Genomic DNA, 26,953 nt, shown 5'->3' on the forward strand with positions numbered 1-26,953 from the left:
ATATTTTATTTTCAATATAATAGACAAAAATGTAAAAATGTGTAAATTTCACCATTTAGGGGCAATAGCTTCTACGATAATTAAGTTGTCTGATAGTTTTGATGTAAATAGACAGTAGGTAGATCTCAACATTCGAACCATATCTGCCCCTGTATGATTTTCGCTACATGTATCTTAGCAGTTTTCAGTATATAATAGACAAAAATTGTATTTTAACCCTATGTTCGTCATTTGGCTGGTGGGCTGAATCATCAGACATATTTTCACCAAGAGTGATTATAGCCATGTTTAGATCCAACTGGCCCAGTAGTTTTAGAGATTTTTGTACAATGACAGAAAAGTACAAAGGATGCCGAGTGTTGAAAGTGGTGTTAGCAAAAGCTCAAACTGGCCCTATGATCAATAGAAAATGAAATCAATTCAAATGACTCACTTTAAAAAATGTATTGGCAAGAAAGGTTAAACTTAAATATATGTATTCTTGGCAAATTACTGTTTTTAAATGATTTTTCTCAATGATCATTGAAATCAAATGTAATCAAAATTAGAATAAAATACTCCGCTGGGCGCAGCTTGATACGACAGCAGAGGTCAAACCCTGAACAGTTGGGGCAAGTATGGATATAACATTCAAGCTTGATACAGCACTGAATTGTGATTAAATATTTGACACAGCATAGGTTTCTGACACAGAATGAATGTGGTCTAAGAACTTAAAATTTTTTTAATTTACCTATTCTAACCATATCATTATTATTTGCTTTTATATATAAATCAAAAATAACCAATTTAAAATGGAAAATTTTAAAGAAAAAAAAGGAAAAAAATCCCCCCCCCCCAAAATTTTTTGAACCCCCTTATGATTCATCACCCCCAAACTCAATCCCAGACTTCCCTTTGTGGTATGGTACCTTGCAGTACAATTTCAGAGAGATCCATACACTTGAACACAAGTTATTGTCTGGAAACTAGAAAATTGCTTGTTTTTTTGCCCCTTTTTCCTAAACTTTTGGGCAATTACCCCCAAAATCAATCCCAGCCTTCCATTTGTGGTATGGTACCTTGCAGTACAATTTCAGAGAGATCCATACACTAACACACAAGTTAGTGTCATGAAACTAGAAAAATGCTTGTTTTTTTGCCCCTTTTTGGCCCCTAATTCCTAAAATTTTGAGGCAATTACCTCCAAAATCAATCCCAGCCTTCCATTTTTGGTATGGTACCTTGTAGTACAATTTCAGAGAGATCCATACACTAACACACAAGTTATTGTCATGAAACTAGAAAAATGCTTGTTTTTTGCCCTTTTTTGGCCCCTAATTCCTAAAATTTTGAGGCAATTACCCCCAAAATCAATCCCAGCATTCCCTTTGTGATATGGAACCTTGTGGTACAATGTCGGAGAGATCCATACACTAACACACAAGTTATGTCTGGAAGTTACAAAAATGCTTATTTTTGGCCCCTAGTTCCTTAACTGTTGGTACCATAAACCCCAAAATCAATCCCAATCTTCCTTTTGTGGAAATGAACCTTATGGTAATATTTCATAGAGATCCATTCACTTAAACTAAAGTTAGAGTGCAAAAACCAATGTGTCTTCGGACGACGACGATGACGCCAACGTCATACCAATATACGACCGCAAAATTTTTTTTGTTGTCGTATAAAAAAATGTGAACCCAAGAAACTAGTCAAATATTCAATTCTTAAGGAGGAAATTATTTTGATATATATATGTCTACTGATAATAAAATTAAGAAGTTAAATGGTCCTGGCTAAAGAATAGTACTTTGTTTCTAAATACTTCCTTTAACAATAAAATTAATCAACACCTAATTGTTTTAAATATCATTAAATCAAAGATTCATATTCTAAAAATGCATGTCTCTTATCATTGAGAAAATATCATATGTCTATATATTTGTCTTGGTTTATTTTTGTATTTGTATTTTGTAAATGTCAGCTGGTAGCATTCCTGTATTGGAATTTACATTATTAATTATTTGATTTGATTTATCAAATTTGTCACTTGTTAAAGAATCTTATTTTAGGCTAACAAGTTTATAAATCAATTTCATTGAAAACTAATATCAAACCCAGTCATGGCAGTAGATGTAAATGAATTTTAGAGTTTACAAAAGTAAAATAGAAAAAGGTTAAATACATGAATTTAACTCTGCAACATTTATTTATTATTTGGAGTTTTATTTATTTGTAATTAAAGGGGCATTAGCTACAGTATGAGATATAAAAAAAAAAAAATAAATTTTTTTCAATCATTAATGAAAGTGAAATAATGAAATAACAAGAAATGATTGTAACAGGATGCTGTTACGAAGTCTCCCAAACGAAGCTCCCATAATTCGTAATTCCCAGGGTCGCCTGACATTGGGCAACCTCCAGTGAAAATTGGTTTGGTCCAGTAAAGTTATATGCATTAGAAATGCCTGGGGACTAACCTTGTATATCATTCAAATCATCTTGGCATGACAAACCAGAATATATATGGTTTAGGGGTGGGGATCTCGACCATTTACAAGATACTAGAACATTGGGGGTGGGGAGGAACCCCTGGGGACTGGCCCTATACGTCATTCAAATGTTCATTACATGACGAACAAGAATATATATGGTTTAGGGGTGGGGATCTCAACCATTTACAAGATATTACAACATTGGGGGTGGGGGGAACCCCTGGGGACTGACCGCATATGTCATTCAAATGTTCGAGACATGACAAATAGGAATATATATGGTTTAGGGGTGGGGATCTCAACCATTTACAAGATATTAGAACTTTCTCAAATGGCAGGGGGTGGGGGTGACCCCTGGGGACTAACCCTGTATTTCATTTGATATGCTTTATCATGACAAACCAGAATATATATGGTTTAGGGGTGGGGATCTCGACCATTTACAAGATATAAGAACTTTCTCAAATGGCAGGGGGTCGGGATGACCCCTGGGGACTAACCCTGTATATCATTTAAACCATCTTAGCATGACAAACCAGAATATAAATGGTTTAGGGGTGGGGATCTTGACCACTTAGAAGATATTAGAACTTTCTTAAATGGCAGGGGGTGGGGTGACCCCTGGGGACTAACCCTGTATAACATTTGATGTGCTTTATCATGACAAACCAGAATATATATGGTTTAGGGGTGGGGATCTCGACCATTTACAAGATATTAGAACTTTCTCAAATGGCAGGGGGTCGGGGTGACCCCTGGGGACTAACCCTGTATATCATTCAAACCATCTTAGCATAACAAACCAAAATATATATGGTTTAGGGGTGGGGATCTTGACCACTTACAAGGTATTAGAACTTTCTTAAATGGCAGGGGGTAGGGGTGACCCCTGGGGACTAACCCTGTATTTCATTTGATGTGCTTTATCATGACAAACCAGAATATATATATGGTTTAGGGGTGGGGATCTGGACCATTTACAAAATATTAGAACTTTCTCAAATGGCAGGGGGTCGGGATGACCCCTGGGGACTAACCCTGTATATCATTCAAACCATCTTAGCATGACAAACCAGAATATATATGGTTTAGGGGTGGGGATCTTGACCACTTAGAAGATATTAGAACTTTCTTAAATGGCAGGGGGTGGGGGTGACCCCTGGGGACTAACCCTGTATTTCATTTGATGAGCTTTTCATGACAAACCAGAATATATATGGTTTAGGGGTGGGGATCTCGACCATTTACAAGATATTAGAACTTTCTCAAATGGCAGGGGGTCGGGTGACCCCTGGGGACTAACCCTGTATATCATTCAAACCATCTTAGCATAACAAACCAAAATATATATGGTTTAGGGGTGGGGATCTTGACCACTTACAAGGTATTAGAACTTTCTTAAATGGCAGGGGGTGGGGGTGACCCCTGGGGACTAACCCTGTATTTCATTTAATGGGCTTTATCATTTAGAACATTTTCAATTAAAAAGATTGTGTCTATCACAAACGGTTTTCAATTTATAATCATTTGAAAATTTAAAAAAATAAAATCCCATAGGGTTCTATAGTAAAACCCTCTTTTCTTTTTGCCCCTCAAAGTACCCCTTTATAAACCCCATTGCACAAACAAAACCCTGATTGCACCACTAGACATGTTAGTCTAACATATTGTGAAACCCTAAGTTAATCTGACAAGCGGTTTTGGAGAACGGGTGCGTACAAGTTCAAATTTAAAAGCAGCGGAAGAGGTAGAAGAAGAAGAAGAATAATAATAATAATAACTGAGCAAAAACAATGTCTTCCCAAACTTCGTTTGGGAGACTTAATAATTCACTTTTAGCAGCCAATTTGGTTCCATTTTGTCGAAATAAGCAAATAAACATTGCTGATGAATTATTCACTTGCAAGTGAATAATGCAACCTCTTTGAATCCGTATTCATGTGAACTTCAATTTAACCTCTTAGCTGGAGATGGGTTCACATTTATTCAGCTATTAAAAGGAAAAGAAGTCAACATTGAAAGTGAAACAAGGATTAACCATTTGGTTAACTGATTCGATCCACAAAAAAACAATGATAAACATACTTTTTAACCTATAATATGAAATCAAAGAGACCTAGAAAAATCCAATTGCACTTGGTCGCTATATATTCATATTTACAATATTTATGTTTATATCAGGTAATATGACTGTCGGCAGTATTCGGAGGTCAGTGGCGGATCGGTCCGGGGATTGGAACCCTCGCTTTTTTTTTTTTACGATCAATGCACTTGAATGGGGACATATAGTTAGAACCCCCCCTTTATCTTGGGTTAGGAACCCCCCTTTTATAAATGGCTGGATCCACCCCTGGAGGTCATCTTGATGGTTAATTAGATATGACGTCTAGACAAAAATACACACGAAATGTTGATACATTATTGAATCCATGCATTGTTGATTGTTTATTTCAGACTTTTTGTATTTTGGATATACGCTCTAGTATGTTATAAATCAAATATGAGAATTTGAGTCAAATCGGTGAACATGAATTTGACAGTTAATGTTGCTTTAAACATCATTAACATGTACCAAAATATATCACTTTATAATTTACATTATTTATATAGTCAAGTCTAGTATATAGTTTTAGGTTGTAGGCCCCAGACCACAATTAATGATCCCACTTTTCATTGTCCACAAATATAGTTTTCTTTAATTAAAGTGTATTTTTTCTATATTTATTTTCTTTCCCTTCCTCATACATTTCTTAGTTTTTATTGGGGGGAAATGAAAGAAGAAAGCTGAAATAAATTTTTGGATGTTTTATTTCAACTGATTTTGATATGGAAAGAGTGATAAGGCCAGGTGCAAAAAGGTAATATTTACAGTTTTCGGAACATCTCTTGACTTGTCTATCATGTCTATAGGGGGAATCCATGATATCTCGGCCTATAACAAAATCAGACTATAACAAACTCGGCCTATAACATAATCGGCCTCCCAAAATCGGACTATAACAAACTCGGACTATACCAAACTCGGACTACTAGAAGAATATAAGTATGATGTTTTATTTTGTTTTTATTTGAAATTAATTATCAATACTTAATTTGAAATTAATAATGATTTACAATTAATTAAGTAATTTATTTTGAACATTTTAGAAGCGAGTAATATAAATGACGTTAACAAGATATGTATAAAAAGAAAATTAAGAATACATTCATTTAATAATGAAAATCTACCACTGATTTGTATTTCTGTATTATAATTTGTAATAATGTCCCTCTCAAAATAATTTATCATATGCATATCTTAATTGATTCAACTGGAAATATGACATCATGCCACGTGTATTGTTGACACCTTTTTAATCACCATAATTTAAACTAACAACTGACACGTGTACTATTGACACCTATGTAATCACCCAAGTGAGAACAAAACTACCTGTAATTACATGAAATTGTGATTAACTAAATATCCAATATCCAGTATTTTCGCAGTAACAGCTTGTATATAACTGATGTTTTCAGGTTCCTTTTTTTTTGTTTGATTACAAATTTTATGTGATTATAGGACAGTGCAGTGAATTGTATGTTTCTGATCATACTTTGTTTGGTTGAATCTCAGTGTGATTTATCTGTACAATGTAATACTATATAATAAAGAAAACATAATTTTATTTCAGCAGATGTCAACAAACATAACAATGATTTCGTCATTCAATAATATTTAATTACAAACGAATAATATGAAGCATATATAAAACACATAAAGCACCTTTAAAACTCTAAGGCATTTTGTCATCATCTACAAGACAGACAAAATGCAAATATAAATAATCATTGTCAAAGCACATTTAAAGCATACATAGCACATTTAACCCACAGCTACCACATTCAAAACATACATAGCACATACAGAATTCTGAGTCATATCTGAGACAAAATGCAAAAATGAATATTGTCAAGGCTAAAGCACAAGCATAAACACAGACAGGAGTAATTAACAGCTAGTCGTTGGACGGACCGTAGATGTTGCCACAATCGCGAAGTAGACGGGATGCTGTTATGTCACTTTCTGTGTACTGGTCCCATAACTGATGAAGACGACCTTCCAGCTCCTTGTTCTTCAGAAACCAATCGGACAGTTAAATCAACAAGCTTGGCTCCCCGATGAAGCGCCGGTACCAAGACGTAGAAGGCGGCATTAGCTTTCCCGATGTCGGAGTTGATCCTTATGTGCCAACCTAAAATAGAATTAAATTATAAGAAAAGATGTATTTACATACATTTACATTCATTAAAAACATGAAAAGAAAAAAGAAAGCTATTTGCCTCACCACAACAAAAGATAACCTTGAACTATAATGGTTTATTTTATAAATTGTGACTTGGATGGAGAGTTGTCTCATTGGCACTCGTACCACATCTTTGTATATCTATATAATTTATATTGCAGTAATCCATGTCAATGGGAACGTCGTGTGATTACATGGAAATTAAGTTAAAATTAATTTAATAATTTTTCGTTACAATATAATAATGCCACCAGTTTGATAGGAAAATGAAATTCTTATATAAAATAAAATAATAAAAAATTCATACCTTCAACATCATTATTGGTCCTGATGCTGGTCTGAAAGATGTTCCAGTTGCGTGGGTGCCAAACAGTGTTGCCATGTGTTGTCTACATATCTTACTAGTTGCTTTAGCTCTGGAGATGTAGCTCTTGGTGAAAGCTTCTCGAAAGCCGGCTGGATGTCTGCAGCTGGTAAGAAGGGAAGTGCCATCAGCGATCAGATGTATCTGTACTCTGCACCCCTGCTGGTGTATGTGGTCTTGAGGCCCAACTCTTGCTTCTTGCGCCAAACTGCCTGGCCAAAATGAAAGGCACAACCTTTGATGGTGGAAGTAGGAAATTCCTTACGTATGGCTTTCCATGCACCTAGAAAAAGTAATTATAAATATAAATATGCGCGAGAAAGCTTTAACATCATATACATAATCATGTCATATAATAATATACAAACAAAGTTTAATTTAACATACATGTAATTTTCTCTTATCATCGTGTTCGTTCTCGATTTTTAGTCTGAGGATTACTCTTAGTACAAGCAATCTGTTATTATTGTACAATTAATACAATAGTAATAAATGGTGTTGATATCCATCAGGATATTCAAAATTGATATTCAAAATAATCATTAATATCTGTATAAATCAATATGTTGATGCGTAATTAATATAATAATATTTACCTTGCTCAAAATCGGCAACAAAACCCTGAACTTCTGTTGGTCTTAGAAGGACCTCTTTCAGCCTCTGAAAAACCTGTGATATAAAACAAATTACTATAATTAAATTTATTCAAGATTATATATCAATTGAGTTCAAATATACAATCAATAAACTGTAAAATGTATTACTTACACTAATGAATAATGATTCATTTATATAATTACAAAAACAACACAGAACTAAAATCATAAAAATTTAAAAATAAAAACAAAAAAAACAAAAAACAAACACGATAATGAGTAAATTAATGTTATCAATCACTTCTTATGATTATATATCTATATATGAAATAAATGATTTGTATTGCTAAATCGTTATGATATTCTCGGAGTATTTTCTAGTTTGTTCTAATGTTATTGTTAATTAATTACTATAATTCAAAACATATTATAAAATATTGATTATACTTACAGCAACATAATCTCTCCCTTTACGTCTGGACATAAGGCAGAAAACTAGTGGAATCTGTTTGTAGCTGTCACCTTTGTGGATAAAGGCATGGATGGACCAAAGCTGAGCAAAGGGATCTGCAAGGATCTTGAAAGTACCGTCACAGAACCACCGCTTGGCTTGTTGAAGGATCTGAAGCTGGTTGGGTGAAGCAAACATCAAGTGTCTCTCGTTGTCGACTCGTATGTCACCAATGATGAAGTCATTGCACTGCAAGTAGTCTGTGTCCAACTAAAAGAAAAATAACAATTAATCAATGTTACTAAAGGACTTATTTTGACAAATAACTTGTAAATCTTCCGTACTGTATGCTGTTTCTCTATAAATATGATTTTCTGGTTTTCCATATAGCTATATATTTTATACATCTATGTGTTTCGGCTTTGAGTGTGCATGTTTAGGTTAAATACAACAAAGCCTTATGGACGTATAAAATTTATAAATTGTTGCTTTCTTTTAATCATTTTTCGATATACGAATAACCTCTATTCTATATAAATTGAGTACTGTGAAATAAACAAATAAATCTACTCACGACAAAGTTAAGGTCTTGCGGTTCATCTGGCCTGAGGTCTTTACGTACTCTGTTTGCCAGTCTTTCTAGGTTCTTGACCTTTGGTAGTTGGTGATCTTCAGGCTCTATGTGTTCCAACATCTTGTCATCTACTATACGTCGTGCTGACTTGTGTATATCTCGAAGACTTTCTGCTTTAACCTACAATAACAAATAACAAGAATATAATAATGCACAAAAAATGTATATTTTATTTGAGTGTATAATATCGAATAAATCATCATAAATCTTAACTTAGGAACAAAGTTTTTATATTCAATATAGTTCTTATATCGAGTTAATCGTTATAAATCTTAACTCATGAACAAAGTTTTTATATTCAATTATAGTTCTTATATCGAATTAATCGTCATAAATCTTAACTTATGAACAAAGTTTTTATATTCAATTATAGTTCTTATATCGAATTAATCGTCATAAATCTTAACTTATGAACAAAGTTTTTATATTCAATTATAGTTCTTATATCGAATTAATCGTCATAAATCTTAACTTATGAACAAAGTTTTTATATTCAATTATAGTTCTTATATCGAATTAATCGTCATAAATTTTAACTTATGAACAAAGTTTTTATATTCAATTATAGTTCTTATATCGAATTAATCGTCATAAATCTTAACTTGTGAACAAAGTTTTTATATTCAATTACAGATCTTATATCAAATAAATCGTCATAAATCTTAACTTATAGATTAAGTTTACATATTCATACATACCTCTTTTCTTACCACTACTTTCTTTAGTGCACCCTTGTCAGCTTGGTGTATGTGTTGTCTGGTGTTCATCTTATAGTCAGTGCCTTTCTGAGAGACTGTTGCTGGGCAGTTGACAGTCTTGGAGCGTTTGGAACACCTCCAGTACGTAAAGTCACCCTTGGATGACTGAAATTAAAAATTGAAAATTACTTAGAGTTAATCATTAATACAACAGATGAAATAGAAAGTTATTTTATTCGGACTTGTCATATGAATAAGCACATCTGTTATGTACATTAACTGTCACTTTGACGCATACACACCACGTTCCACGTTAAATATTTCAAATTATTAGTTTAATTTACCTACATCATATACACAAAACTACGCTTGAAACCAAGTTGTCGGTTGAAAGGTATAAATGTTAGACTCAAGTAATGAAAAATTGTACAATATCATCTGTTTTCTTTTTACTTTAGCTGTCTCATTGACGTAAACATCAAATTTCATTTTACCTTAATATTAAGATGTCTTACCTTTTTGGTATATTCATACCCATCACTGCTCACCAACTTAAACCAGCCACGCTGGGAACCTTGGTCAACCAATGTGTAGGTTACTGGTATGTCTGGCAGAATAGTGTCTGGTAGGTCTGGCTCAATTAAGGAACTACAAATAAATGTTTAATTAGATATCAAGTATATGAATGAATGGATAAATAGTTTATTAGAGTGCAACCTGAATATTATACTGATCATATCACATTAGTTGGCAATTACAAATATCAACCCATATATATTAAAAAACGATTTCATGAGCAATAAATCAAATAAAATAAAAAAATAAAACCAAAAAACATCAATGTTTATATATTGAATCATATTCATGTCATGTGAACAATACCAAGTCAGGGTTCGTTGTAAAGCTGTTTGCGTTTCGTACCGTTGGTATTTTTGTTTTTACATTTCTTCAACCTATATATAGATTAAATAATACATTTAATTTACTTACTCTTCTAATATTTCTTGCTGATCTTCTATTGGTCTACGTGTCACGTCAAAACTTGCTGTGAGGTTTGGTTCAGTATCTGGTTCTGGTATGGTTTGCTCTGGAGCACCTGCTGGGTCTGATTCTACCTCAGTTGTGTGGTCTGGTTCACGGCTGATAGTGAAGGTTGTGTTGAGGCTGTTGGTAGTATTTGCTGCGGAGATGACAGAGAGGTTGAAGGTACCATAGTCCGGTATCGGTTGGTCTGAAACGTCTGTAATATGCGTAGAGTTGACTGGGCAACTGAAATAAATGATAATAAGTTTGAAAGATTTAAATTTTTAAAGATACAAATTCATAATAAATGCATTAAATGAACATTTCTTATAAAGTGACCTATAGTTGAACACCTTGCATCATTGATCTCTGGTTAGATGAGGGGTCATTGGCAAACATACCACATCTTCATGTTTCTAGATTTCTATATATACATTAACTAATGAAACGCTATGTTTGGAAACAAATAAAATGTATCAACTCTGGTTGGATGTGGGGTCATTGGTCATTGGCAATCATACCACATGTTTATAGATTTCTGTATATACATATACTAATGAAACGCTATGTTTGTTTAAAAATAAAATGTATCAACTTTACAATTTCAACATAAACGCACTATTACAATTAGACGAGTGCCTACCTGGTTGTTTCTTCTTCTACATCATTGCACTTGGTACAGATGAAATTAACGGTCTCTTCACTTTGCATCATTGAACGATACTCCTTCATTGTGATACCTGAAGAAGTAACAACAATATTTAAAAACAAATACTTTATAATTTTAATACCAGAAGTCACTTATACAAATTATGTATTTTTTGTTTTCACTTCAATCATAACAATTATATATAGTCGTATTCTTAAACATTATATATTGAAAGAGCTATGTTTTAGATTTTAAGTATTCATTTAGACCAATTCAAAAAATGTCAGCCCAAGCTTCTTTTTTAATTTTTTTAAAATATACATACTTTGAAAAAAAAAAAACAACAAACACTCCATATATAAATTAAACCCTTATAAGCCTGTCTACAGGAAGCTTATACAAAGAAGAAGAAGTATGCAAAATCATGCAATCAACTTTATTTTCCAAATGGTAATAAATGAATAATGAAGCAATACTTTTCTATCCATAGCAAGTAAAATATTTATCAATATCATTATGAACAAGAACAATATATAGAAGCACTTACCAGTATTACAAACTCTGTGTTGCCATAAACTACACGAATCACACTGTAAGGCATGTTGCTTTGTTGTCACTTTTCTGGAACACTCGACGCAGTGGTCGGTACCCATGTTGAGAATGATATGGGAATTTTTTTTCCATGTTATTTTATAGAACTATATGGTAAGATCAAAGAAATCTCTCTTGTTTTTTCAATTTTACTCCACATCTATTTTTAGATATATGTATAATAAATGTTTGCCTCGGCTTGCATTTCTAAAAACATTGTATCTGTTTGATGTGACCATTTAAATATAATTACTTTTCAATTGGTGAATCCATTAATCATGTTAATAAAGAATTACAGATTAGTGAAATTGTTAAGAAGCCATTCACTGTCAATCAAATTTCTCTTTGTTTGTATACTAATTATGAACACCAAGGATTAAACATAATACAAACACGCACACACGCCAATCATTAAAACATCTTTTGTCAATAAAAATAATAAACGAGAAAATCACAATAATATTTCAAAAAGAAGTTTAATTATCCTCATTCAAACATATCAAATTCAACTCATATAACACATTTTTAATATGATGGAGCTAAGTTTTATTTTAAAACATTTCTATACAATGTTTTTTTCAAAAATATTTATCATAATCTCAAAATTCGTATATAATTCTTATATATAAAGTTTGTTTTTTATTAAAGTGAGAAAAAAAAACCCACAAAACAATCTACTAATCGTAGTCCGAGTTTGTTCAATATATTTCCGCATATAAATAATGGTAGGCCGAGTTTGTTATAGTCCGAGTTTGTGATAGTCCGAGTTTGTGATAGGCTGATTTTGTTTTAGTCCGAGTTATCCAGCAGCGTATAGGGGTATGGATGTGCATTGGCTAAATTTTTAAGATGTATACATGCAATTTTTTTGAAAGTTGGATATATTTTTGGACTTTTACTGTACATTACACACACAAAAGATTTTTTAATGCAACAAAACATTATACAGAACTAATAGAGGAATTAATTGTGGTCTGTAAGGGTGGGAAAGAAAGACATATTTTCCCTGCAGAATCTGTTGTGACAATGTGAACACTTTAATGTTGAATTTTAATGGAACAACTAAATAAAAGGTACAGGAGTCATATCAAGGGTGGTGTTGAAAAATAATGAAGAGGAAAACCTCAAATCCAAGTAATCCATGAAGATACTACTTTTCAGATTGTCTGTGACTGTTGACATATAAGAGAGAAATATAAACTATTAAGTCCTTTTTTTAGATTTTATATGTAGGCGTATATTATCTTTAGAACGTTTTTCAAAGAGTTAATGAACTGGAAGGACAGGTAAAAAATGGAAGCAAGTTAACTCGTACCATTGTAAACTCGTACCACGAAAACTCGTACCAAAAAAGTTAACTCGTACCAACGTAAACTCGTACCACTGGGAAGTCGTACCAATCAGAACTCGTACCACTGCAAACTCGTACAATTAAAAATATATTCAAAAATACGAATGATTATGTTTTATGATTTTTTTTGGTAAACTTAATAAAATAATTGAATTACTTGACATTTATACTAGATTTTAATGAAAACTTAGACAAAAATACGAATGTTTTATGATTTTTTTTTTAAGCTTTATACAAAAAATTAAAATATCTTCTTTGTTATTCTGCCAACACTACCATTACGCCTACTGGTCATTCACAATACCATTAGTCACGTCATTAAAACAAGAGGGGCGAAAGATACCAGAGGGACAGTCAAACTCATAAAAAAGACAAACAGACAAATAATAGTACACAAGACACAACATAGAAAACGAAAGACTAAGCAACACGAACCCACTTAAACCTGAGGGTGATCTCAGGTGCCATTTCAGTTATCAGCTACTTTTCAAGAATGCGATGCATATCTTTCACTACAGGTGATACATATATATGAGAAGAATTTTCACGCCAGGTAAAGACCTATCATTTATAAGAAATATAAGCATGGTCTTATTCTGCTACAAAGTGCTGAATATTGAATAAAAATAAATTTCATACTTTCTAACTGTTGGTCATAAACAATTTTAAACCTTTAAAACACAATAAATATATTCTTTCATTAAATAAAATTCCTTTTAGAAACAATAGAAAAATACCCAAATGTATTCAATGTTACTGATTTGGAATGATTAAAAATTAAATCAAATAGTTGTCAGTAAAAGTTTAAAAAAAAGTCTATTCAAGGGAGACAACAAAACCAATCTGCCACGGTTTTCTCTATCCAATTAATCAAGGAAAATTAGCTACACATTGGTCATTGTAATTTCAAATTATATACATTTCACAAACTTAAGAGGTATTGAGTGAAATTAAAGTATATATTCATCATTAAGCACCATTTGAATGCATTTAAATAAGTTGGTACGAGTTTACAAAGGTATTAATTTACCGTGGTACGAGTTAGCAGTGGTACGAGTTTTCATTGGTACGAGTTTTTTTTGAGTGGTACGAGTTGACATTGGTACGAGTTTACAATGGTACGAGATAACTATAATTCGTAAAAAATCACCTGTGCATGACCAGGCAATTGTGCCACTTTGAGCTCCGATAAAGCTGTGCTCAAGTCTATTATGTCTATCTTTCCGTCCCTATTTTTATCTATTTTGTTAAACAGTTCTTTCAGTTTAGCTGTTTCCATTGGATTAAGTTTGTATGCGTCCTCTTCGCCACTAGACATCGTGAAATGTATGTCCTGGTCCTTGTCGACAGTAGACGATATTTTGGTTGAACAATCCCGCAGTGTATACAAGATCCTTTCCGATTGGTTAACTCAATTGGTCCTGCCAATAACCACAATCATTGTCTGATAAAAGTATTCAACAACGTTAACATGAAACGAGACCATTGTTTCTCCAATGTATGTTCTGCTTAGCAAATGAACAAATTATTTACATGTTTATAATATATTTAATTTTATTCAGAAGGCCTAACAGGGGAGATTAATATTGTACAAACTGTAACTATACTGTGTTACTGGTATTTAACTTTAACAATTTAAATGTAGATTTGAAAACGTAACTGAGAGCATAAAACCAGACACAATAATCTGCACTACCGGATACATGACTAGATTAGTATTTTAAAAAAGCTCAGAGATTTGCCCAGAAAACTACACAATTTATCGAAAAAACCGCAAAAGGCATTGGAGGAGGTGTCATGATAATTGTGAAATCAACTTTTATGCGACCATGCATCAGTACTTGATACAGACTGCGAACTAATCAGTGTAAAATTACAAAGCCCATGTAAGAAACTTATTTACATGTGGGCATACCATAGAAGACATGTATCTGATGAAGAAAGCTTGAGATGTTTGGAATCATCAAACTCAAAAGATTAAAGTAAGTAACATCCTAAATTCAGACATCATTATTGCATGTATTGGCGGGGATATGAATTTCCCAGGTTGGGACTGGAAGAGCAACACTATAAAAGAGTGAACTCAATAAGCACCCACACAGCAATCATTCAAAGATATAATCGGCGACAGCCATCATCTTATACAATAAGTTGAAGAAAATACGCTAGATTTCATTCTAACAAATGCACAAATTCTAGTTCAGAGGTTGACATGAATACCATTAATTTAAGGAACAAGAAAGACTCATACCACAATATTAGAGAGCAAACTTGGAAGGTTGAAAAGACGACCTTACAGCACTACATAAACAGCCGAGTCAAATGTATAGATCTAAAATCTCAAATGCAAACGATATCTGGGTAAGAATAAAGACTGCTCTACACAAAGGAATAAAAGATCATATACCGCACACAAAAAGCCAAGAAGAAAAATAAACACCCATGGATAAAAGGAAATCTAATAAAGCTTACAAAAAGACAACAACGGCTCAACAAAAGAATGAAAAAAAAAACAGGATCCTAAAGTAAAGGAAGAATATAAAGCATTTAAAACGGAGGTGCAAAGAAAACAACGAAATGCATAAGGCAATACATTGAGGATATCATTATTCTTCAAAACAATGATAAACTATTTGAGGGGCTCCAGAAATTCTGGACTTTTGTCAAACATAAAAGAAAAGAAAAGAAAAACATTATTAATGAAGGAAGGAAAACTGTTCAAGCCCCTTTCTCTATTACACCAATGACTTGCAGAAAGACTTAAATGCTACAGTTCGCCTCATTGCAGATGACATCATTGCCTACCTGACAATAATATATAAAAACTGTGGAAAGATATTACAAGAAGACCTACTTAAATTGTTTAACATTTCACAACGGTATAACATGTTACTTTAATTATTCTTCCCTTAGTTTATTTATTTTGTATTTACATTTTTCAGTGTATGTTCACTGGTGTTAATATGTCTTTTGATTGAGTTAAGCCATTTCAATTGATATTTTATAGCGTGTCTTTCTATGTTGTGATGTTACACTATTGTTTCAGATAAGGGTGAAGGTTTGGTACCATTAAAACGTTTAAACCCGCTGCAATTGTTTGCACCTGTCCTAAGTCAGGAATCTGATGCTCAGTCGTTTGTTGATGTGATTCATAAATGTTTCTCGTTTTTTATATAGATTAGACCATTGGTTTTCCCGTTTGAATGGTTTTACACTAGTAATTTTTGGGGCCCTTTATAGCTTGCTGTTCGGTGTGAGCCAAGGCTCCGTTTTGAAGACCGTACTTTGACCTATAATGGTTTACTTATATAAATTTTGACTTGGATGGAGAGTTGTCTCATTGGCACTCATACCACATCTTCTTATATCTACTAAATAAACTAGCAAGAGAGAAACAACTATGGTGTATCCAATTTCACCCTGACAAATGCAACTTCTTTAGGGTAACAAAAAGAATACACCAATTAAAACAGCATATCATCTCCATGGCCACAATTGAGAAGAAGTACAGGCAGCCAAATACTTAGATCTCACCATTTTAAACAACTGAAATGGAGGTCAATACATACAGCAGATAACGAACAAAGCAAATAAAACACACGGATTTTTGCGGAGAAACATCATTTAAAGAAGGGCGACTCACACCACCAGTGCGTCAAGGGAGAAATATACATTCAAAAGCATACCAAGTACCACACTCACGTATTGATGCCCATAAAATGTGATGCTTATCACATACTATAAGGAAGTAGAACGCCTAACCAACGGACTTCCAACAGGCAGACACACTAGGTGCCCTCAAGGCCCTAGTGTTAAACCTCTAGAGCCTTGGAGAATCCTACTGTTTTAGCCAGTTTTAAAAGTTTAAAGTTTAAATTTCACTTGTATATAGTTATTTCCATTGGATAACAGCACAGAGGTTTCTTACATGAGGTCTTCTCCTGCGAACGGAACTTGTCAGGAAACAAACATTCTTATATAGCAGAATATCTTCAATTTGTTGAGGGAGGATATTACCAAACAGAAACAGGAATGTCACAGTGAATTTGACACAGTGTTTGACGAAAGTATTTCCGACAACATTGTCTATCGAAAAAATACTTCTAACGGACCAATTACTTAGAAGTTTTTGTAGATATGCAATTTTGCAACAAACACAAGAAGACACTGATATCCGTTCTGTTTTACATGCAAATTATAATCCTTGGCTTCAAATATTCGGCTTTGAGCGTTCTTGATGATGATAAATCCAGAAAAGCTCTTCGGACGCATACAATTTATAACGTGTTGTTTTCATTTTTTACAGCTCTGGGTCGTTACCTCTGCTGGTGGACTATCAGTCCCCGAGGGTATCATCAGCTCAGTAGTCAGTACTTCGGTACTGACATGATTTATAACAAACCTTTCTAAAATTATCCGTTAATAAATTTTGAAATTGTTAGACACTAAGGTTCAACTCCCTCAGGCAATATTGACCTTAGATGGATTTGGCTATTTTTTTAAGATCCTTTTTCGTTATGTCGCTCTTCAATTGTTTAGGTTCTTATACATCCTTTGGCTTCAAATATTCGGCTTTGAGCGTTCCTGATGAAGGTAAATCCAGAAAAGCGCTTCGGACGCATATAACGTGTTGTTTTCATTTTTGAAGAAATATTTATTTTACTGTCTTAGACCATACTCTTAAATAATTAGTCATCATTCATGCACACCACTGACGGAATATTTGATATTCATAAAACTGAACAATGCAGAGTTCTATGACTACACAAAGGTATAACTTTTCCTATAGTCTTTACTTTTTAAAGTAAGCATTGTTATATGCTTTAAAATGGACTTAAAGTTCAATAAGCGCAAAAATGGGATTTAAACTAAAAGTACACAATTGAAGACAATTAAAACCCATGAGATTGGTGGACATGGGACTTCACATTCACTACAAATAAAGATTATTAGATGTTAATAATACTAAATCCAATATCAAATGCCTATTCACATAATGTGAAGTACTGATAAATCATTTTGCCACCATTGAATATAGCATGGAATCCCACTGGTATGAAATTCGGCTTTTAATCCATGCAACTTTATTTCAACATGTATTTAGATTATTAGAATAAATCATACTATGCACAGTTTAGGGAATACACATATGGCTGTTACTATGCTAATTGTTAATGACATGAAGCAACATATACATGTGATTTAGACCAGAAACAATAATGTTCACAGAGGAATTTTTTTTTATAAAGATGAAGTTGACCAGTGACGTAAACGTTGTCGAATATACTATTCAGGCAAATATGCCAACTGAATGATGAATAATCTAAGGAACCTCGATTCAATTTTTCACTCGAACTATTCAATTGGAAGGAAATAAAGCATAACTATTCCTTTCCAAATTTCTTTGTGGCAGTAGATAATTTTAGAACCATTTGGTTTATCCCTTTATTGCTGTCTTTGATTTTGAGTCTGAACGGTCCTATTGAAGGTCAATCGACATATGTTCATAGAACTATGTCAAACATCCTTCGACAAATGAGTAAAGAAATTGAGAAATGGAATGATACCATATACCAGATAAATCGAACGGATGAACATCTATCTACTGCTAGATAACTCATCATAGATACCAGAATTACAAATTTGTACACCAGACGCGCCTTTCGTCTACAAAAGACTCATCAGTGACGCTCGAATAAAAAAGTTAAACGGTCAAATAAAGTAGAAAGTTGAAGAGTATTGAAAACCCAAAATTCCAAAAGGCTTTTCTAAATAAAGTTAAGGTAGTCTATTCCCTTGGGAAGCAAATCTTATTAGTATTTCGAAAAATTTAAAGTTTTGTAAACAGATAATTTATGGTTATGACCATATCAATGATAATTCATGTCACCATAAAAGTGCTGACTACTGGGCTGGTGATATCTTTGGGGAGAAAATCTATACCAGCAGTGGTGGTAAATAAACATCATAGATACAAGAACTAAAATTTGGTTTGTATTATTTAAAGCAAATTAAGCAAGCATTTGATTTTTCAAATACCACATTTGCTGTCTTTATGCATTATTTAAAGGTCAAATCGAGTAGCAAATGAGACAAGAACATGACAAAAGTGGAATCAATTTAAAACGAACGACGAAAAGAGAGTATATATTCCGAATACCAAAGTATAATTTTCGATTGTACTTTCAAATGGAAGGTAAGCAATACAACTACACAAATAGTAAGAATATACTAATGTTATTTTTGTTTTGTTTTAGGTATTTATTTTTCTAAATCTTAACTCTAAGAACTTTTAAAATCAAATCACATGTAAGATTATCACAATGAAAAGGTATGCCGAGAAGGGAATTACACCACACAGAAAAATTATAATGTTGTTTCAGGGCACTAGTCAATATGGAGTTAATAGACGAAAAGGATAACTAAAAGAATACTGAATTGCTGATATTTAATTTCAATTATTTGCTTTCTCTATTGAGAAATGAAAGTGGTTCAGCATACTTGTATGTTTAGCGTTTGTAATAACTTCTAGGTTGATTGGTTCTCCTCGACAGGATATGAACCATATGTTGATTAGTTCTCCTCTATGGGATATGCACCATAGGTTGATTTGTTCTCCTCTCCGGAATTTGCCATTTCGCAAGAGTTACAGCATATGTCATCATTTGGTTGATTTTCTTCACATCCATTACATATATTGTATCTATTGTTTCCTGGAGGACAGTTCTTTGGTACATTACATCCTAAAACTAAAAAAAGGCAAAAGGTGAAAAAGTACAACCTTCTGTTTAAATACTTATGATATCTTTATGGGCGCGTTACATTTGCGCGAATTTTCCCCTAGGTTTGCGCGAATAATTTTCGACGTTTGCACGACAAAACGCATAACGTTATACGAAATTTACCTGTTGAAAAGTTGCTATGTTTGTTCTTATAAATTAAAATTTTCTAATAAAAATGATTAAAAATTCGTCTTTTAGAAAAGTGGTTTAAACTCATCCGGGATTCGTGAATGGCAATTCTTCCGGTGGAGAAAGTTTAGGGTAGCTTTTTTAGATGATTAAATGTCAAATTCTACTGAGAATGAAAGCCGCAAACTATTTGCCAACTACTTAGCTGAATATAACGTCACCAGTGAGTCTATGATAGCGTCAAAAATGTGGACGACTGTTCCAAATGAAAACACAAAACGTACCAACAATGACAAAGAGTCTTTTTACAGCTATACATATTGTTCCTGTCGAAATTCAGTACTGTGTTTTATTCCAGAATATGATTTTATTCTAAGAATGTTCCTTTCCAGGAAAGATAAACTTTATTTTATTCAAACTTTGCTATTCGGCATACATGTAGTGCATTTTAATGTTATATAAACGAAGAAAGACTTCTTTGATTATATATAAATTATATATCAATATAATAAATTTTAAACAAAAAAGTATACAGTTCACGTTATTATCAGGATAAAAACACAGATAAAAACTCAGGTATATTACAAGTAAATTCGCGCAAACGTTATACCATTTGTTCGCAAACGTAATACTTGTCAAAATTCAAATTCTAGAAAATGAAGGTCGCCCATTTTAGATTGCTCTTCAAAGGAAATATAAGGAAACGACGCGTAAAATAGTTGATTGATACATTCATTTAAGTTGGTTTGGTTATTTTTTTCAACGAAATCACTGTTTTTATCATAGAACGATATTATTCATAAACTTACCTTTATAGTTGTAGTTATAATTAAACATTTTCATTTAAATAAAGAAGTAAAGAACAATGTCACAAATATGTACTAAGAGTTAAGCTCTTTTCAACTGAATTTTATAGTTTGTTCATATGTTTTGCTGTTACACCTCTGTTCCAGGTTAGGGTGAAGTTTTTGGGATTGCAATCATGTTTAACCCCGCCACATTCTTTATGTGTCTGTCCCAAGTCAAGAGCCTGTAGTTCAGTGGTTGTCGTTTGTTGTTATATATCATATTTGTTTTTCGTTCCTTATTTTGTTGTTTCACATTTGTCATTTCGGGACCTTTTATAGCTGACTATGCGGTATGGGTTTTACTCATTGTTGAAGGCCATACGTTCGCGATCAATATTTGTTAACTTTTATATCAGTTGGTCTCTGGTGGAGAGTTGTCTCGATCATACCACATCTTCTTTTTTTTCATATTTGATAAATAAAAATCTATTAATACTAAGATAGAGAGGAAAAACTTCAATTGTGGAATTTTAAAGTACGCATTCATACGAAAAACTTAAGTGTACTGAACCATACTCACGAGTTTTCTCTTTTGCTGAAACAATAAATAAGATAGGCATACTGAGATTCTGTTAAAAATAAAGTTAATGATTAGTTAATAAGGAGAAAAACACGATGTTCATTATGCATGTTTAATTGAAAATCGCTCTACAACATAAACAATGTATTAAAAATCAAACTGTTATATATGTGTATAAAGATTTTTAGTAAGCTATATACAATTAAGGAGATGTTATATAATTGCCAATGAGACAACTTTCGACCAGAGTCCGACTTGGATGTAAGCAACTTAACCTAGGTCGCCACATGTTTACAAATATCGATTGAAATATCTCTTACTGTGACTGTGCTGCTCTCCACCGATTGCAGTTCATTCAAAATTTTCATCAAATTGCAATTTTTTTTATCAAACCAAACTGTTCAACTGGTCAGAAATTTTAACCAACTGCTGTAGAAAACCACAGTCAAGTCAATCAAATTGCCAGGTGATAAAATAAAACACACTTACAAGCCTACAAGACTTTAATTCCACTTGATTTTAAACCTTAAGAAAATAAACACAACTATCCAATGTCATGTTTGCCTGAGTGAGAGGACTGCAATCTTAGTCTATAAATTTTTTTTCCCGACTCCATGCAGACTAGAGCGCGCCTTTCCATGCATAAGATTCAACATTTTTTGTTATTGCAACATCTACATATTATTTGTACTTACCGACCCAGACTTGTGGTTTGCTGGTAAGTTTCCCAGGAGTGCAGATGTCACACAAATTTGGAGGAGAGTCCAGTTGGTCTGTGGTACAAATAAATTACCATAAAATTAAATTCGGGAACTATTTGGATTATGAAAGGGTTGATATAACAAGACAGTATTTTAAAAAAGTTAATACGGTTTGATGGACTTACTAGTGTGTTCTTAAAATAATATTACATTACATCCCGTACATATTTGGAATATATAGCCATGCTTGATTAATTAAGGCAATAGTAGTTAACCGAGGTTCAAAATTCATAAATCGATTAAGAAGACAATTCAAGGTAACAAACAAAGAACGGAGGGAATCGCATCAACTCCAAAAAGGAGCGAGAACGGATACGTCGAGAGGGTTTACGCGTTGCTATGCAAGTTAACATTCAGTCAAACTGTCACAATAGGGAATAAGACACAATCAGTAAATTTACAGATTAGACGACCATTCTGGTATCTAAAGATCTAAGACTGTGAAAACATGTCACTTTTGAGTCGAGTCACAGAAACATCGTATCGATAAATGGATTCGTGATGACCGTAAAACTTATGTAGTGTCGATTTCCGTCGTTCTGCCTTATAAGTCACTTTGTTGTAGTTTTGGGGTAAGGATCACATCCTTGTTGATGAAGTTCGTACAGTGTGAACATGCACGAGCGTAATGTATAAATTGAGAGATTACAGGGATATGATGAAATGCAAACACCCCCTAAAATGTGGTTGTTGATAGACAGAACATCATCAATATATCTGAAAGGGATATTCAAGAACTTTGAAAGATGTTTTTATTTGTCATTAAAACAAGTCAGCAATAGGAGTGCAGAGTTAGTTCCCATTGAAATACTGACTGTCTGATGAAATATCAATCCACTAAATTAAACAAATATGCTGTCGATCAAGCAATCCAGCATTTTGATTATATCATCAACGACGTATATGTTATTAGAATCAGAGTGGTTCTTCACAGAGTAAGATTTCTGATGACCTAAAACTAGAAACGTGACTATATCTACAATTCCAATTTCTGAAGATATACTCTGTTCAATGAGACGATGTACTAGTATTCGATCTTTCAATTGAGCACAGGGAAAAGTAGTTCAAAGCGTAGACAAATATTTGATGTTTCTTTAAATATTAAAAGTTTTGATCGAAGATTTTGCAGTAGATCCGTTAAGATTTTTTTAAGAATCCGAATCTGATTGACACCGCTGGTTAAATATACCTCATCACACTATTTCTGAAGGTCATCTTTTACTGTAGAAGGAATGGTGGCTAGAACTTTTGAAAGATGTTGAGAGTCAAACATCTTGACGACCGGCTATATATATATCGTTTTTACAGGATTTTTGCGAAGTTAAGGTATCCAATATAAAGACAGGAGATTTGAATCGTCCTTTTTATGTCAATACCAAAATAGATAAGGGCGGTTTGACACGAATCTTAAGTTAGTTTCTTTTTCTGAAATCAAGTTGATGCACATACTTTATCATTTATATTGAACACAGACCAAACAATCTAATTATTAAACTGAAATACATACAGAGAGGGCATTATTTTGCGTAATATTTATTCTTTTAGAAACAATAGTAAAAACACAAAATAACAAACGGGTTACCAAAGAAACTGCATTGTAAGAAAATTCAAAGTGTAATGTGAAAAATCAAGCGGACAACGGAGACTAACTTTGCATAAATAGATAACAGCAAAAAGTAAAATAACAAAAATACCGAACACCAAGGAAAATTCAAAACGGAAAGTCCCTTATCAAATGGCAACATCAAAAGCTCAAACACATCAAACGAATGAAAAACAACTGTCATATTCTTGACTTGGTACAATTGATCATCATGCAAACAATTAATCTATCAAGATAACAATATGCAGTTACATTTGTATTTCCCTTTTTCTATCATGGTAACACTTTTCTATGTACATCCATTCTGTATTTCTCTTTTCTTGACTAGTTAAATAATTGAAAAATTGAACTTACAAGTAGGCGTCTGTATCACTACAAAGCTGTCCTCACACACGTCGATGACTTTTATGCATCTGTATGTGTCTTTATTATCCCCTTGTCTGAAAAAAGAAAATCGCGATATTTCATTGAAACGATAATCTTACGTGCACTTTTTTCTTAATTAATTCTATTTCTATTTATTTTTGTTTGAAAAGTATCATAATATTACATGTAAATTAAAGGCAATTTTTATTTCGACGAAATAGATATAGTTGGAAAATTTCATAGAAATATATGCGTCTGCAAAGGCATTTCACTTACCTCATAACAATGAACTGTCCTTCTCTTATAAAACACTCTATAACAGTGCCAGGTAAAATTTTTAATTGGTAGGCATTTGACACAAAAACATCGACTTCGGCTGCGACGTTGTAGAATGTTCGTTCTTGCCAATTACATGGTCATGAACACATACAGTTCACTTAAAACAGAATGTACAGATATGTGAAACATGTCAACATGATGATTTCTATCAGTACCAATTGTAAAACTGTCAGTTTACGTCATTATATTTTATGACATCTACACGAAAACCAAAAACATTAATTCCTCGGATTCTTACAATATTACATCTAGGAACAAAATTAATAAAAATCGGTTATTCGCTATAAAACTTATAAAAAGAATTGCAAAGTTTAAATATAGATTTTTCCAGGATTTGTGATATTAAAAGTTAGACAAATTCTGAATTCTTGCTTTATGTTTCAAATGAACTTCTTGTAAATCCTTCAAGTACGCTTAAAGATCTATCTGGACCATTCTATTTTTCAAGGTATTTTCAATGGAATGATTCCCTAGACTTTCAAAGATGAATAATTTTAGTTGCTATATATATTCTCCGCCGATCTTTGAAAACGAACAAAGTTGGCCAACTTTATCATTTTCGATGTGGATTTTAATCATCACGAAGTTTCGTTTTGATAACATTTTAAACAATAAGACTTCGATATAAAGCAATATTCTAATATTTTATATCTAATTCAATTACAAATCTCATTAAGTATTTCAGATATAAATATCTTAATGTGAAACAGTATGACATTTTTCGAATTTAACGATTTCACGGTACTATTTATAATTAAGTAATAACATATTCACCTTGTTTAAAACAAAACAGAACAGCAAACAACAAAGCAATCGTTGCCCTCAGAAACATGTTGGCGTTTGAAGAGTTCAAATCTACACAACGTTTTTGTTTAGTTACTCTCTTGAAAGGTTGTAATATATAAATTGCAAATTTATCCTTTTTATACTTGTGCGAAAACTAAGAATTTAATTGCATATATGGACAAGTGTCTTATCCTGATTGGGTAAAAATCTCTTTCATTCCAAAAGTGTTTTAAAAATCAATGATTCAATTCTTTTTAATGCACAAAAAACAATAAAGAACAAATAAATATATGAATATATATATCAAATTCGGCTTACTTGAAAACAATAACGAAAATTTTTGCAAAACACCTGTTACAATCAGCATCAAATAGACGGATATTTCTTTGTAAGTTGTATAATCAATTAATTTCATATTAAACATAAATAGATTTTTAAAATGTGCCAAAATTGATCACGGATTAAAATCATGGGAACCATACCATCCAGCGGAACCAAATAGATAATCAGAGTTGGAAAATAAAAGAAAACTTGACTTAATATTCGAGAAAGAAAGATCGTTCAAAGTCAAATTTTCAAAATGATATCATGAGTAAAATTATTTACCGACTTATTTGTCCAAACTCAAAATATTACTCTGTTATGTAGCAAAAGCCTTCAAACAATTTCATTATGGCCAATTTAGATTCAAAGCAATCATGCACCCTCCATTCATTTATTTGAAACTGTCTTCCCGAATTGAGTGGACGTACCCAGAAACTGGGGCATTAATATCTTTATGACAGCAGGATAATGTGCCGAAAAAAGACGGGAAATTCATAACTCATAAGTCGAAAAAGATTTGACAACGACATGGATAGAAAATAACGATAAGTCGAACAAGTCCACAAGACCATACACAAAAAACTAAAGGCTGAACAACACGAACCCCACCGAAACCGAGAGTGAACTTAAGTGTTCCGGAAAGATAAGCACTTCCTTCTCCTCGTGTGACACTCAAATCTGATGATAAGTCTCATTCGGTGATGTTACAATCGAGGAAAAGAAAACAATTCAATATAGTGTACAGCAAAGGTGAAAATGAAGAGAAGGATGCGTGAGGTCAGGATACACACTTCAACACTAATCTGCAGCAAAATATTACGGCTAACAAACTTAAGGACAGTAAACCTGCACCCAAAACCTGTTTTTCTTAGGATGATGTCCTAGGGACTAAGCAAGTACTGTAAAACCGTCCTGGATGGAATCTGTTTTCTTAACTTTGTCTCCGCTAGATGTACCGTCTGGTTAAAGTTCTGGATAAGTTCATCCTTATTGTCACATTATCTTATTCCGTATTTTTAAAACTAACTGGATATCATTCTTGGCGGCATACGAAAATGCATTTTGAAAGCTCTGATTCCTTGTCCAGATTTAGCTATACTTTAGGTTTTTTTTTATTTGATCAACGTTTGTATTAGGTTTTGGATTCTCAAATATTATGGTATTGAGCATCACTGATGAGATCTTATTTGTCGAAATGCTCATCTGGTGCAGTAAAATTGGTACCGGTCATGTTATTGAAGTGTGCATATCAATGGACGTCAAGGAATCATAGGCACTAGTATACTGAAGGATGTCGCGAATTGGAGCGCTTTATCATTGAAAGAAAAATGCGTCATATTTTCCACAGTAAGATCAATGAATGTAATATCGTTGA

General features: G+C 32.8%; 3 protein-coding genes across 4 annotated transcripts in view; all 3 read right to left on the bottom strand.

Annotated features, from left to right (window-relative positions):
* Positions 1-14,493, bottom strand: part of LOC127729773 (calcium-binding mitochondrial carrier protein SCaMC-2-like) — a 39,092-nt gene extending 24,599 nt beyond the window's left edge. For both annotated transcript variants that reach the window (XM_052237650.1, XM_052237651.1), the window contains exon 1: positions 14,271-14,493. In XM_052237650.1, coding sequence (XP_052093610.1) covers positions 14,271-14,438 — 168 coding nt within the window. In that variant the 5' untranslated portion in view covers positions 14,439-14,493. The remainder of the gene's footprint in view (positions 1-14,270) is intronic.
* Positions 7,147-12,029, bottom strand: LOC127729772 (uncharacterized). The gene is made up of 9 exons (XM_052237649.1): positions 11,726-12,029; positions 11,173-11,269; positions 10,497-10,775; positions 10,022-10,154; positions 9,507-9,671; positions 8,749-8,928; positions 8,175-8,444; positions 7,724-7,796; positions 7,147-7,410 (listed from the first exon to the last, which is right to left on the bottom strand). The coding sequence occupies exons 1-9, from the start codon at positions 11,829-11,831 to the stop codon at positions 7,262-7,264; spliced, it is 1,452 nt and encodes a 483-aa protein (XP_052093609.1). The 5' UTR covers positions 11,832-12,029; the 3' UTR covers positions 7,147-7,261.
* Positions 14,494-19,553: 5,060 nt separating the features above from the next.
* On the bottom strand, positions 19,554-24,555 carry LOC127729776 (uncharacterized). Its single transcript, XM_052237658.1, has 5 exons — positions 24,406-24,555; positions 24,118-24,203; positions 22,095-22,172; positions 21,400-21,414; positions 19,554-19,869 (listed from the first exon to the last, which is right to left on the bottom strand). Exons 1-5 carry the CDS (start codon positions 24,408-24,410, stop codon positions 19,694-19,696), a joined length of 360 nt encoding a protein of 119 aa, XP_052093618.1. The 5' UTR covers positions 24,411-24,555; the 3' UTR covers positions 19,554-19,693.
* Positions 24,556-26,953: the final 2,398 nt, after the last annotated feature.

Source organism: Mytilus californianus, unplaced genomic scaffold, assembly GCF_021869535.1.
Source record: "Mytilus californianus isolate M0D057914Y unplaced genomic scaffold, xbMytCali1.0.p SCAF_2, whole genome shotgun sequence".
Lineage (NCBI taxonomy): Eukaryota > Metazoa > Mollusca > Bivalvia > Mytilida > Mytilidae > Mytilus > Mytilus californianus.

What these genes read in the sequence shown, in the direction of transcription:
- LOC127729772 (XM_052237649.1), bottom strand. Translation starts at nt 11,831, where the DNA reads ATGGGTACCGACCACTGCGTCGAGTGTTCCAGAAAAGTGACAACAAAG. An exon ending in AAGTAGTGGTAAGAAAAGAG is followed by an intron (nt 8,929 to 9,506) that starts GTATGTATGAAT and finishes TTGTTATTGTAG; the next exon opens with GTTAAAGCAGAAAGTCTTCG. An exon ending in CGCAAGACCTTAACTTTGTC is followed by an intron (nt 8,445 to 8,748) that starts GTGAGTAGATTT and finishes TTTTTCTTTTAG; the next exon opens with TTGGACACAGACTACTTGCA.
- LOC127729776 (XM_052237658.1), bottom strand. An exon ending in AGTGATACAGACGCCTACTT is followed by an intron (nt 22,173 to 24,117) that starts GTAAGTTCAATT and finishes TTTGTACCACAG; the next exon opens with ACCAACTGGACTCTCCTCCA.